At 52.1% G+C, this 14,388-nt stretch overlaps 1 protein-coding gene across 2 annotated transcripts in view; it reads right to left on the reverse strand.

Annotated features, from left to right (window-relative positions):
• The window catches only part of MYOM3 (myomesin 3), a 52,132-nt gene continuing 38,802 nt past the window's right edge, over nt 1,059-14,388 (reverse strand). For both annotated transcript variants that reach the window (XM_018055793.1, XM_018055803.1), the window contains exons 25-37: nt 13,700-13,836; nt 11,895-12,039; nt 11,702-11,761; nt 11,267-11,334; nt 9,959-10,069; nt 7,779-7,866; nt 7,238-7,276; nt 6,860-6,968; nt 5,577-5,740; nt 5,338-5,374; nt 5,147-5,169; nt 3,549-3,604; nt 1,059-2,559 (exon numbers count right to left, since the gene is read on the reverse strand). In XM_018055793.1, the coding sequence (XP_017911282.1) occupies nt 2,299-2,559; nt 3,549-3,604; nt 5,147-5,169; nt 5,338-5,374; nt 5,577-5,740; nt 6,860-6,968; nt 7,238-7,276; nt 7,779-7,866; nt 9,959-10,069; nt 11,267-11,334; nt 11,702-11,761; nt 11,895-12,039; nt 13,700-13,836 (1,298 nt within the window). In that variant the 3' untranslated portion in view covers nt 1,059-2,298. The remainder of the gene's footprint in view (nt 2,560-3,548; nt 3,605-5,146; nt 5,170-5,337; nt 5,375-5,576; nt 5,741-6,859; nt 6,969-7,237; nt 7,277-7,778; nt 7,867-9,958; nt 10,070-11,266; nt 11,335-11,701; nt 11,762-11,894; nt 12,040-13,699; nt 13,837-14,388) is intronic.

Raw genomic sequence — 14,388 nt, forward strand, 5'->3', positions numbered from 1 at the left:
AGTACCGGAGTGGGTTTGCTGTTTCCTTCTCCAGGGAATCTTCCCTACCCAGGGATCGAACCCAGGTCTCCCGCACTGTAGACAGTTTACCGTCTGAGCTAACAGGGAAGTCCATAAGCCACAAGGGAAGCCCCTGGACCCTGTGTACCCCTCTGCACGTGTATCAGAGCAGAATGTCCTCCCAACCAGGACCCAGGGAGTCCGGTTCTTGCCCTAACTCTGCCGTGTACCACTTCGGTTCTCAACTGTCATGTCATGTCTGTAAAAATGGGGCTGATGATGATGTTCCGTTGGATCTGACAAGCACTGAGACACGAGAATGCTTCAAACCTTCTAAGTGCTGTGCCTGTGAGATTTATTGTCTCCATCAGAGTGTCGGCCTGCCTGCCGCCCTGTGTTGGGGTGATGATCATATGAAGGAGAAGAGGAGGTGCTTTGTGTGAAGACGAAGAACCTACGTAAGCATATGTCAGGCTGCTCTGGTTTTACGAATAGTGCATGGATACTGTGCATCCCGATTTCTTTGAAATTTGAAACATTTTTCATGGACAAATGAAAGAAGCCGAGTCTCTCCTCTGAGATTCCAAGTATGAGACTGGGAGAGTGAATGAGGGCAGGACCTTTTTCTTCATCCCATCGTCATAAGAAGAGAAAAGCAAAGGAGAACCAAGTTCTGGGAAATAATCAAAATCTTAGGGTCAGCTGAAAGGGCCTTAAAAAATGATCTTTCAGATTTGTTTTATGGATGAAAAATCAAGGCCCAGAGAAAGGGGGGAAAAAAAATGGCCAAGATCACACAGAGAGATCTTGGCTTCAAGCCTGTCTGTGTTTGCCTCCAAGACCCACTCAATTCTCCATATTGATTCCCAGCCAGGCACGGCAGGACCCCAGCTCCTTGCCTCCCACCGCCATCACTGAACACCTGGCCTGAACTGCACCTGTTGCTGCTGGGGGTATAAGCTTCCCATCATGCCTTGATGCGCATGTGGGTGGTAAATGCAGGAGTGATTCATTTTATCTTTAAATTCGGAAATCATTTCAGCAATCAGAGGTGGGTGTTATGTTCTGGTATTGAGAGTGTAGATGAGTTTTATTTTCTCCTTCACATTTTCAAGGTTATCCAAAATTTTACAACAAACATCTCTAACTTTATAAATGCCCTCCCCTCCCCATCTGATTTTAAACAAGGAAACGGGAGGGTGGTGAAATGCTCAGCTCTGTTTTGAGGTCCGGGAAGCAAGGCCAACCAGTATGTGTCCTGCCAGGCAGAGGCCTTGAGCTGGGAGTCCTGAAGGTCTGAACTCTGCAACGTGGTGTCCCAGGCCGCCCAGGTGGCATCACCTCCACGCCTCACCTTTGCTCTCACCAGCCCCTGCTCCCAAAATCTCCTCCCATGACCATCACCAAATCCCACTCATTTTTTAGGACCTAACAACCCATTCCGCTAGTTCCATGAAGGTGTTTTAAAGCTCACCTTCCCTAGTTGGGACGAACACCTGCCTCCCTCCTCTGACCACCAGTGGAACTTTATCTGGACCTTTTAGAATTCCGATCATCTGACTTGCCCTGGAGTTGTCTGCACCCAGGTCTGTCTCTTCTCCTGGGCTGAGGTGCCCTTGAGGGTGGGGCCTACATATTATGTATCTTTGGGCTCCCAGTGCCATCCACAAGCCTGGCATACGCTAGATTTCAAATGAATGTTTGCTGAACTTCATTGAAAATACAGCATCCTCAAAAAGGTGTATTGTGATATATCCATTTATGGCTGCGCTCATTAGCCTCAGCACTGTTGTCATTTAAGGTTGAATTCTACGTGGCAGGGAGCTATTATATTTAGCAGCATTCCTGACTTCTATCTACTAGACGCCAGTGGACACCCCCAGTTGTGACAACCCCAAATTTGGACTGCCGACTGTTTCCTAGGGGACAAAATTGCCTCCCACTGAGAACCACTGATATATGATTTCAAGGAGTTTTCATAAAGAATCCCTAGGAGTAGGAATTCCTATTTGATAGATGAAAAAGGCAAGGCTCACGGAGAGTTTAGAGTTGAAACAGTCCAGCACATAAATCCTCCAGTCCAAGTCCAGTCCTGATTCTGCAATCCTGGAGGCCTCCCAGCACCCCATCTTTGCTTCTCCACTTGGGTGTGTCCACTCCACCCACTCCCATGCCCTGGGTTCTGCCCTTTTCCCTCCCCTCCAGTCTCATCCCTGTGGCCTGTGCCAGGCTGTGACCCACTGGTTGACCCTCCTAGTCCACACAGACTAGACCTCAGGCTGTGCTTGAATCCGACCGTCACATCTGCAGCACCTTTTCCTCCTCCCCATGCTTGAACACGCTGATGGTGACCTGGCCTGTCTCAGACCCGTACTTGTTCTTGACAAAGACACCGTAGCGCCCGCTGTCCTCACTGTTGACCCTCTCGATGGTGATGGTGACCTCCATCCCCTTCACATCCATGTGGTAGCGGTCCAGGAAGGTGACAGGCTGGTCGTTCTTCAGCCAATAGATTTCAGGGGCAGGATCTCCTGAGACGACGCAGGTCAGGCACAGGGTCTGTTTGAAAGGACAGGAAAGGAACAGTCAGTCTCACCCTCTGGGACTAACCCTTGGCATTGCCTTCACATTCCCAGGGAGCTCCCATACAAGCTGCTCCTTGTGACAAGTTAATTATGTGTGCTTTATTGTAACCCATAAAGTAATAACATGAAAGGGAGGCATTTTACTGCAGCCCCGCATCCTCCATTCTCAACTTTATTCTAGAGGAATGCTTGCTAGAATTTCAGATCTTTATTACTTGAGCAGCGACCTGCCCTAGAGTGGCATGGACTTCGCTTTATTGCTTTCTGTTGTACACTTCATTATCATTTTACCGGGCAAATAAGCCCAGATTGCTTTTAAGAATTGAGATAAAATAAAGATTTTAAGAATTGAGTTTGAAAATTCTCAGGAGAGCAGTCCTCCGTGCAGAGCACTGTAGTGTAATGGGCAATTGCCCAGAGTCTGGAGCTGGGCTGTCTGGGTGTGACTCCCAGCTCTGTTCCTTTAAGCCGTGTGACCTTACCAAAGTCCCTTAACCTCTCTGGGCCTCTGTTCCCTCAGCTATAAAGGGTGACTAGTAATAACACACTGTTCCATGTGGTTGCCTCCATGGTTAAAAAAATGGAACAGTGCCTGGTACAAGGTGAGCAACATGAAGACGTTAGCTGTTCTTTGCTAGAGTATTAGGCTTGCATGATTTCAGTCCGGAAAGCGCTTTTTAGGGCTCATCGAGTCGAACTCCTGTGGAAACTGAAGTTCATGGAGAGAAGCCCGTGACATCCGGGGCCCCCTGGAGAGATGGGGTGAAGCTGGGAACAGCACCCCGCCCCCAGGCCACACACCATACGTGTGACCAGCGAGGGGTGGCCGCTAAGCCAGACTCTGGCGGAACCAGCCTCTCCGGCTCTGGGGTCCACAGAGCTCTGTTGATTTGTGCTCTTTGACGGATGTGGGAGGGAGCCCAGGGTGGGACTGCTGGCTGTGGGCCAGGGGGCTGACGGTACCTTATCTTCCATGATTGTGGCCACGTCTGGGAGCCCCCTCACCACTTTGGCACGATCTGGAAGGGAAACAAATGAGACCCCCCCCGTGATGAACGTTTACCTGGAGTTGTGGTTTATTTTTCAGCAAAGCTTCTTTTCCTATTGGCATTGTTTGGGGTGGACATCTTTAAACTTGTATTACGTTATTTCTTTGTCTTTACAAACAGAAGATAGAGGACATGTTTCTGTCATTGCCTTGAGGTTAATATCATGGTCGGTGGTACCTGGAGGTGATAGTGAGGTGCCCTTCCCCTTGAGAACTGGGAGAGAAGGTGAATAAGATTGCTCTGAGCCTTAAACTGGCGAAGTGCACAGAACAGGTGTGACGATCCAGCTAAGGGAGGGAACAGGAAGGAAGCTTTGGGGACACTGATTCTGGTCAAGGGAGGGGACCTGGTGGCCCTGGTGGTTGGGCAGGAAGAGAAGGTGGCTGTAAATCTCTAAGCAGAAAGCCAACATATCCTGTATGCTGAAGTCAAGGCTGTGGGAACGGCCCCTGGATCATGATCAGGGATATGCAAAGAGCCTTGAAGCGGTTGGTGTCTGCAGTGGAAGTAGGGGAGGAGGACCCTGGATCAGGGTTGAGGGGAGGGGGAGAGATGGACCTTCATGTGGGCTTAACGTTCACCAGGCAACAATCTACCACCCCAGACTCTGGACTTCACAAGTCCCGGCGACCACAAATGGTGAGTGCAGGCTCCTGCTGTTAGGGTCCTGGGGTGGGTGTCCTGTCCTGTGACTCAGAATCCCAGGATGGGTTGTGGGACGGAAATAATTAGACAGAGATGTGATGGGCTGAGTCGGGTCTTCAGCCTCTGGTCCCCTCACCAAGGAGGGCTGCCCCCTGTGAGGGCTCCTCACTGCCCTTAGACCCCAGATGTCTGACCCCCTTCCAGATTTCAGTTATGAACAGCCTGCGCTTCCTGCCAAGTGGGGACATTTGGGAACAAGAAGCCGTATAGGGTTAATCCCTCTTCCTACACATGACTGCAAATGGTCAGTTTCTTTTCTCAGGTTGTCCGGAGCTGCTTTGCTCTGCTGCCTGAAGTCTTTCCCTCTTGAAAAGGCCCATAGTGACTGCTGGGTCAGTGGGACCGGTAAGCCAGCCTCCTGGAACGGGGTGGTTTAGCACCGGCTGTGGGGACCTGACGAAGCTCCAGCGCATGGACTTGGTGGTGCCCCTGGTCAGCTCAGAGGCTGTGTCCTGGATTAGCTGAGACCCTAGTGCCCCGAGAGCCAGAACCAGCGTCAGCTTTAAAGGCGTCCCCTCCCAGGCCTTGATCAGAAAGACCAGCGCAGCCTCGGTTCTGTCCGCCCCTGCCTTTGGAGTCCCTCTGATGCTGGGTGCACCCACGGTCTCAGGTATCCTCGGACTCCTTATCCATCTGTCTTCATGCTGCCGCTGCCATCCAGGTCTCCTGGCAGCTCTGTGACAGCCCAGAGCCACACAGCCACACAGCTGGGCAACCGGGCTCCAGCTGCCTTGCCAGGAGCTGTGAGCAGCTGGGAAGTCACCCCCAGCTCAGAACAGGAAACCGCGGAAACATGGCTGGACTTACTCTTCTCGATGATGGCCAGGGCTCTGGAAAACAGAAATGGAAAAAGGGCTTGGGGTTCCATCATGTAAAGGACAGTCCTGCCGCGGTTGGGGGAGGGGTGGTAGGGGAAAGGCAGATCCAGCCAGCTGCACCTCCCAGGAAGGGTCCTGTGTGCAGGCACCCCAGGGGCCTTGATCACGCTGGGAACTTACTTCAGTCTCTGGTGCTCAGCCATGGCATCCTCAAAAGCTACGAGAAGGAAAAGAGGAACAGCTGCGTCAGAGCATCCCCCCTACCATCCCTCTACTCCATCCCCCTGACCTTTGCAACCCACAGGTGCAGAGCCCAGCTGTGACTGTTCCTCCTCTCTGTTCCAGCATTCTCTTGGGGGCAGTGCCCCCAAAGATTGTGGGGTTTTCTAAACAGGTTTCCACATGGGTGGAGAGATCACCTTGCCCTGAGAGATCAGCCGAGAGCTGCCGGACTTCCTTCCCAGCCGTGATCTCCAGGATGTATTTGCCCTTGTCTGAGTCCTTGGGGTCCAGGATATGGAGCCAGATCTCATCCAGAGTGGTACCAGCCCTCACCCGATCACTACTCTCCAGGCGTTTCTCTCTGAACGTGAGGGCAAAGCAATGGTTAACAGGGCTGTGCCCAGGACAGGCTGGCTGCCTGCCCAGCAGTGGGCACCCCTGCCCCAGACTCCTCTCCCAGGGTTTTGTTTCTAGATGTGTGGGGACATTCGATAAGTATCTACCCACTCATCCATTCATCATTCAACCAAAGCTTGTGCCCATAATGAGTCTCTATTTGCAACATGTCCTGCAGGCTGGGACCTTGAGAAAACGCTCCTCCAGGATCAGTGGTCACTTCCCCAAACCCAACCCATGGGAGCCACTTCCTCACCTCATCCTTCTCATCTTAAAAAACCTCCCAGGCGCTCTTCCCACAATGACTGGCCCCAAGCTCTTACAAACTGTATACACTCCTTTCCTTCTTTACTTAAATTTCATACCTAAAGACACCTGGCCCACAGCCCCAGTGTCGTGCTGCAAAAGTGACACTTCTGGGCTTAGTCACGGGGCTCAGAGAGTCTGGAGAAGGAGCTTTGTTGTTCTGAAATTCAACTTGGCCTTGGTCTCACTCACATGACAAGTTTGAGTAAGTCAGTCTAGCCTCTTCCCTAGAATGGGTGCAATAATGTCTGCTCCACGAGGCTGAGGTATGCACGTAAGAAGCACTGGGAAAATTCTGCTCCCAAACTCTCTGGGGTCACTTAGCTCTGGCTGAGTCCTCAATGCCTGATCCTGCGTTCAAGGCCTGGCCCTAAGTTAGCCGTCAGCCCCCCAGGTCCCTCTGCCTGCCTGTCTCCCCTCAGCCTGGCTGCCTGAGTGTGCTAAGGCTGCGGAGACCCACAAAGGCACGACGACCCACGTGACCACCTGGTATCCTTCCTTCCTGAGTCCTTCCCTCGCTCAGTTCCCAGGTGCTGCTCTAAGACAACAGTCCTCCTGTGGCCATGGAGACACTGAGAAAATGTTCTCAGCACCAGGGTGCCCACCTTCCCGGGGGAGCCTCCCTTTTGCGCCTCTGACAGTTGTTTCCTTCCCGGGCTCCCTCTGTGGACCGGGGATGGGGGTGGGGGCGGTGGTCTCTGCCAAGCCCTTAGGATTGGGCTCGGGGACGGGTGCTGGCCCCCCTCCCTCCTGGAACTCCAGGGCAAGGCCAACGTACTTGTGGAACCAAGTGGTCTTCATGTACTTCACGTTGTAATACTTGACCTTGCTGAAGAGCCGGATCCCTTCCTCCGTCCCCTGGATTTTCAGTGGGGTCGCAGAGAGAGCTGGGGGTGGGAGGGGCAGAGGAGAAGGCTGAGTCTTCCCCAAGGCCCTTTGGGCATCACATCTGGGGGGCAGCCAGCTTGCCCCTGCTCTGGGGTGCGGTGGGGGGAAGGCAAGTGTGGTCACAGGGCAGGAATGCGACCCCCCACGACAGTCTCTGAGGTTGGAGTCTAAACCCACCCCACCCTGGCAGCCAAGGATGGCTGGAGGCTCCCCCGAGGCTCTGTGGCATCAGGGCAGGGCTGGGCAAAAGTGGGTGGGGCTTGCTTACCACCGATCCTGCCCAGCTCAGTGAAGATGGCATCCAGGGCTGGAGGGAGAAGAGGGAATGGTCAGCTGATATGGGGGGCTCCCCTAGGGACGCACCAGGGTGGGCTCGGCCTTGGAAAAGGCTGGTGGAGCTTATGAGCAGCTCTGAGGATGCAGGCGTAGGGGCGAGGAGGGGACCCAGGGCACTCCATGACGGATGGGGTGGGGCCACGCAGATGGAGGACAGATGGGCTGAGCTGACAATTTTCCTGCAGGCTGAACCTGCCGTCCTGGTGAGGACCCTGGGGCCCACTGTGGGACAGAGCAGAGGACCCAGACTCCACATCACGAAGCCTGGGCTCGCCGTGGGGCAGGGCAGTGAGCGCAGGCTCCGGCATCACACAGGCCGGGCCCTCCCTGGCCCTGACCTGCTGTGCAGCTGTGGGTAGGTCACTTAACCCCCCTGGGCCTCAGCTGCCCCCAGTGACACGGGGATCACAGACTGCATCTCTTGGTTCAGCGAGAGACCATCCTGGCCCATCTCTGACATCGCCAGCTCCTACCTTCATCTCTGAGGTCCAGGATGGTATCGTCCTCCCCTCGATCGTCGGAAACCTCGGCTCTGTAAACACCCTGGTCCTCTTTGGACAGCTGGAAAGAAGGAGAGAAGGCAGTATCAGCATGGGTTCCAGAAAGAGCGATGGATGCAAATCAGGAGGCCTGGGCTCAGGCCTGCCCCTAACTCCTCCCGGGGCTCAGTTTACCCCCCTGTGATGGGCTGTCTCTGGCTCCTTCCAGCTCCAGAGCCCTTTGATTCCAAGCTCTCAGTTTGTCTGGGCCCGGAGGTGGGGCCTGAGGGCAGAAACAGACGCCCCTTTCCCTTCTCCCCTCCCCCAGGGGGATTCTGAGTCAGCTGCTCTGAGCAGAGCAGAGAGTCCTCCTCACAGAGCCGGGCTGAGTCGGGGGCACCCTCCACCAGAGCTGCCCTGCTTCTGTGGGGCCCGGGATGGAGGGGTCTCTCTGCATCTCTCAGAAGAGGTATGCTTTCATTTGCTCAGGACAAGGGGGTCCTTATTGGCACATGCTTGTCAACCTCGAGAAGCCTGGGTCAACACTTAGCAAAGCAAGAACTTGGGCTGTGCTTTGAAAGCAAGGTCAGAGTTCAACTGTGCCCTCTCATTACGCAGCATCTCCTCCAAGGGCTGGGTGGGGGGCGGGGGGCGGGACGATATCTGCCTCCCTGACCCGCCAAAGGGCCCCTTGCAACCATCTCCACATAGTGTGCTTTGAGGCAGGATCCGAGGCAGACACATTTCTTGAAAAAAAAAATATATTTCTTTTTAGTTGGAGGATAGTTGCTTTACAATATTGTATTGGTTTTTGCCATACATCAACATGAATGAGCCATAGGTATACATATGCCCTCTTTCTCATGAACCTCCTACTCATCCCACCCCACTCCTCAAGAAGCATCTCTTAACCCGGGGATCAAAGGATTGAAAACCCAACAGTCCTCCTCTGTGTTCCCTCCCCGCTCCTTCAGTGAAGGCGCCAAAGCCCCAGCCACATTCTGTGGAGGGTGTTTGGAGAGATTTTTGGGTCCACTCTCCAGCCTTGCATCTTGGTACTTAAACACCCTGAGTCTCAGTTTACTCATCTGTAAAATGGTGGCATAAACTTTGCCCTGACCACGTGCTACAGTTTCCAAGAGGATCAAGGGAGATAACTTTTTGGAAGCCAGAAAGTTCTCGCACCAATAGGCCAGACAATTATGACAAGACTCAGTAGCAATTAAGCCCCTCCTTGAAGCCAAGCCCTGTGGAAGGGTCTGCACTGTGATGACAAAGGCCAACTTGTCATTATTTTGGCTGAGATTTGGGCGAGGACCCTGAAATCATTAGTTCTTTCCTTGTTAGCAAACCCGCGTTTGCGCAGTACTCCTTGGCACATGGGCCACAGAAATCAGTGGCAGGGCAGAAAAACATTGAATATTTAAGAACGAGCTTTGTATTTCTATCTTAACCAGGTCACACTCCTTTGAGGGCCCTGGGGAGGAAGTGGGTAGGAGAAGTGAGCTCCAGGCCTGCTTTGCTCTGCCCAGAACGGCCTCCCATGGAGACAGTCTTCCTGCCCCAATCTCAGGCTGCAGCAGCAGGAAGGAATTTCATGACCCTCTCATGTTACAGGTGAAAACTGAAGTCAGAGAGGGACAGTGACTAGCCCAAGGCTACATGGTCGGGGGCAGGGCCAGGACTGGAATTCAACAAAAAGGAAAAATCAGTATGACTGAGCCTGTCTTTATTTACAATTTTGGTATTGCTTTCCCCCATGGTCTTTTATTTTGGCATTAATTTGATTCTTACTATTGCCTAGAAAGGGCTTCCCTGGTGGCTCAGATGGTAAAGCGTCTGCCTGCAATGCTGGAGACATGGGTTCGAGCCCTGGGTCAAGAAGATCCCGTGGAGAAGGAAATGGCAACTCACTCCAGTACTCTTGCCTGGAAAGTTCCAGGGACAGAGGAGCCTGGTAGGTTACTGTCCACGGGGTTGCAAAGAGTCTGTGTGACTTTACTTACTTACCTATTGCCTAAAATGCTATTTATCTCGATTACTGAGCTTTTTAGCGCCCCCTTAAAGTGCGTGCATGAGGTGAGTGCCTCACTTGCCTCGCCTTGGTCCTGACTCCCTGCCCAGTGCTCCTGGCACCGCAACTCCATGAGCTCTCAGGTCAGGGCTGCACTTACCTCTTCGATGCAGAGAAGCCCTGCTCCAGTCTGCGGGTCATACTGACCAGCTGGGAACTCTCTCTTCTGGAAGAACCACTGGAAGCGGGTTTCTTTCTTGGTATTGGTCACCTGAGGAAGGTCAGGAGTGAGGAGACTCCTTCAGGCTTCCTCTTTTAAGTGAAGCCTCAGTTCATCTGAATTTTCTTTCACAAGAACGACTCCCCCTCCCCTGCTCCCACCTTGCTCTCCCACTAAATCTCAGCCAACCCCTTCCTCACACCGCGTGTCTTTTCTGAGGGCTTCTGGACTCTGGGCTTTCGCTAATGGCATTCCCTCTGCTTCTTGATCCCTTTCCTACCTTATTTTTCTTTGTAAATAGCTGTGTTACCTCCTCCAGGAAGCCTTCCTTTCTGCGCCCCAGAGTGCCCCCTATCATGAATAGTAAATTTCATGCATGTCTCCATCACAGCACAAGGCATGCTGTTTGCACAGGCTCTTGCTTTGGACTGTGGGATGCTGGAGGCCTCAGGAGACCACTTCTTCGTTCTTGTAGGCCCAGGGCTTGCAGAGTGCTTCAGTCTGCTGAATGGATGCCCTTCTGGGAGTGCGCCGTCCCCTAGTTATCTGCAAGGCTGCAGGGTGCTGAGAAACAGCAGCAGCAGCTCTGGAGTCAGACACACTCGGTGAAACCCGGGCCCCAGGCTCTGCCTCTTACTCTGTGGCCTTGAGCTACTTCCCCACTTGCTTTTTCATCCTAAAGTGGGGATCCTAACGCCTCTCTCACAGACGGTTGTGAAGTAGATGAGATCAAATAATGCTATAAAATGCTGGGCACAGTGTCTGGCCGGACACAGGGACTCCCCCTTTATCTACAGAGAGCTCTCTTTCTTCCAGACTCCTGGCCTCCGGACTCTCCCCAGGGCAGCTAGGAGACCTAGCTCAAGGCTGACCCAGCGCACTTTAATTCACTCCAGCTCTGCTCCCTGGGCTTTTGTTTTCTCCGTTAAAGGCAAAATGCCTGAGGCTACTTCCCCTGCTTGGGATCAGACTTAGCACAGAGTATGGAGTTTCCGGGGAGTGGGGCAAGACCGACTCTTTGCGACCCCATGGACTGCAGCATGCCAGGCTTCCCTGCCCATCACCAACTCCCGAGTTTACTCAGACTCAATGTCCATCGAGTCGGTGATGCCATCCAACCATCTCATCCTCTGTCGTCCCCTTCTCCTCCCTCCTTCAATCTTAAGACAGCCACTGGGCTTGGGGAAAACCACTGGTCTGGGCCCACGTGGCCCGGGGACAGGGCTGGAGGCGGGGGCGAGGCTTTGCCTTGCAGGTCAGCAGCACTTGGCAGTCGTCCGTGACCTTCCACTGCAAAGGCTCCACGAAATACGGACCTGCAAGGGCACAACGACACGCCCGGTGGTCAGAGCGCCAGGATCGGCTCGCGCGCCACCTGGTGGCGAGACGGGGGAAGGCGCCTGCGCGGGGCGCCTGATGCCCAAAGGCCCCTCGGATTCCGGGATCCCGCCCTACCCAGGAGGGGCCTGGCGGGAGGCGAGGGAGGCCCCCGGGGGTGCAGAATTTAAGGAGGCGCTCACTCTAGGGGTTGGGCACATTTTGGCACGAGGACAGCACTGGCTCAAACGGCAGCGGCCCTCCCTCGGGGCCCCAGCAGGACGGAGGGATCTATTAACCCACTCGTGCGGCGGTTCCCCAGCGCTAGTGGCCGAGGGTTTTGGACTTCGGACCAGCAGCTCTTACCCTGTTTTCTCTTCCAGTCTCTTCTCTTAGCATCTGCCGCCCTGAGAAGTTTGTCGAACTCTGTGAACACAGGGGGTGGGGGGGAACTGGCGTGAGCCAGGAGGAGGTCCGGGAGTGGGTTGGGGGGCGTCTGGATGGAGCGGGAGGGACCCCAGGGCTGAGAGCTGAGGTCGGGGGCCGGGGCACTGCTGACCGTCGTCCACCAGCGCCAGAGTGATCTGATTCTTGGCTTTTCCGTCTTGGAGCTGGGCAGTGTACGACCCTTTGTCGTCCTCGGTCAAGGGCTGGATGATGACTTCCACCAGGCCCTTCTCTCGGACGAAATTGATTTTGCGGTTCTGGGGAGAACAAAACAGGAGAGTCTGTTCTGCTGTCTTCCAATTATAGGGAATTTGTGTTGTGGGGGTGCAAATCGGGGTGTAGTTGGACTTGGGGTGGTAAAGTTAGAAGCCTTCAGGTTTGGGGAAGGGGTCCTGGGTACCTCTCTTCATGTGTATAGACACACCCGGCTCCTGAGAACACCCTGGAGCCCCGCCGGCACAGGAGAGTCTTGTGCCCCAGTCAATTTCAGTTCATAATAATCCCCCAATCTCCTACTGTGCCATACTTTTTTGGTTATTTTCTACTTTTTTTTTTTTGCAGTTTAATAGACAAAAGTTCCCCATAAAATTATAAAGGGTGTTATAAAAATCCTGTGTGTCTGCTACCCAGAGTTAATACTTGTTTATATCTTGTCACATTCTAACAATTTTCAAAAGGTTTTGTTTTCCACATTTAGGACCTTCTCCCCTCTGGCTTCACTTGTATGTATGATTTGAGGGAACTGCTAGTTTTGTTTTGTTTTTCTATAGTCTCAGCGCTGTGTGCTGAGTCCAGACTTTGTTACGCTTCCTCTATCATGAGCAAAAGTCATGCGTGCTTCATCTTTATGCAAAACTTTCTCTATTTTCTCATTTGTTCCTCCTGATCCTGGGGCAACCAACCCCATTGTACAGATGCAGAAACTGAGGCACAGACAGGTGAAGAGACCTGTCCAGGGGCACACAACCCACAGGAGATGAACATGAACCTTCTGACATCTAGCCTCGAGTTCTTTTCTCCTTTGTCAGAACCAGGTCCTCTCTTGATAACACATATGTAATGACGGCCACTTGGCCATCTGGAGATGGAATTCACAAATAAGATCATTTTATGATTAAATCTCTCATGAGATTGAAATTGGCATCTTTGTAACTAAAAACAGTTGAGTATGGGCAACTTTTATGGTTCATTTAGTACAACTTATTGCACACAAAATTTTTTAAAAAGCAATGTAACACCACAACTATAATAGGAAGAGGAAATAAAAGTAACGTTTTTCAATACACAGATGCTCATATCACTCACTGGTGCTTCATGATTTACAATGAATTTGTTTTAATTTAAGAGAAGCTAGAAAAGCAAAAAGATTAAAACTATTCTGTACGGGGGAATTCCATGGTGGTCTAGTGGCCCAGGTTCAATCCCTGGTCAGGGAACTAAGATCTTGCAAGTCAAAGTAAACAAAAACTATTCTGTACAAGAACAGGAAAATGAAAAAAAGAGCAGAGGTAATGTGGCTAATAGAATAAAACTCTCTATCAGTGTATATTAACACTGTAAAAAAGTTAAAAAAAATTGTGTTTGTGTCTCAGAGTTAGAGTCTAGGCTTGGATAATTACAAGCATGAATGTAGGTTTTTCATCTTGTGAATGTTTGTCAGGATACTCAAAAATTGTGGGGGTATGGGAAATTCTTTGTGGGAGTGTCCCTTGCATTGGCAAATGTCTAGCATCCCTGCACCCCCCCCCTCCCCCAGGTACTAACATCCAGGTGTCCCCACCTCAACTGTGACAGCTGAAGCAGGTGGCTATTTCTGAAATGTCTGCTAGGGGGAGGTGCTGGCTGGTAGAGGCCACTGCCTGCAAGGCCACCTCATGGGCCAGGGACCTCATTTAGGGATTCTGAGCTCCCACTTACCGGTGAGCTGAAGATTTCCTTCTCGTTGAAGATTAGATGCAGCTCAGCCGCTGGAGACAACTTTTCCACTTCCAGCCAAAGCCGCACCTCTCCTTGCTCAAGGATTTCAACGTTCCAGCCGGAGATCAGCTTGATCACTGGGAGGGAGAGGACAGGAAAGGGTGGGCAGGGCACCCTTCTCCCCTCCTCACTCCCAACAGCCCCACCTTGAGCACTGCGTGGACATGCCATGTGCAAAGTGCTTCAGAGTCTGGTGGAGACATAACTAGGGTGAGGGTCTGGGGAGGGTTTCCCACATTCGGTCACCCTAGATTGAATTCATCTCAGGGAATTCACCCTCCTCCTATGGCTTTGAGGCTGTGCTTCTCACCCTGGCTGGACACCAGAAACGTAAGGACTTTTAAAAAACATGTAATTTCATTTATTTCTTTTCATTTAGAAATCATTTGACTTGAAAAATGTTGCAAAAACAGACAGAAAATTCCAGTATCCTGAACTTTCCCAAATCACTGTATATTTTTTTAAACCAGGAAATTAATATTGATACTATTCTACAGATATTCAAGTTTTGGCACTATTTACTAATATGATTTTTTTTTTTTCCGGTATGGGATTCAATCCAGGATCCCACACTGCCTCCATAAACTTTCAAAATATCTGGCTCCAGTTCCAGAGATTCTGATTAATCT

Source organism: Capra hircus, chromosome 2, assembly GCF_001704415.2.
Source record: "Capra hircus breed San Clemente chromosome 2, ASM170441v1, whole genome shotgun sequence".
NCBI classification, from domain to species: Eukaryota; Metazoa; Chordata; class Mammalia; order Artiodactyla; family Bovidae; genus Capra; species Capra hircus.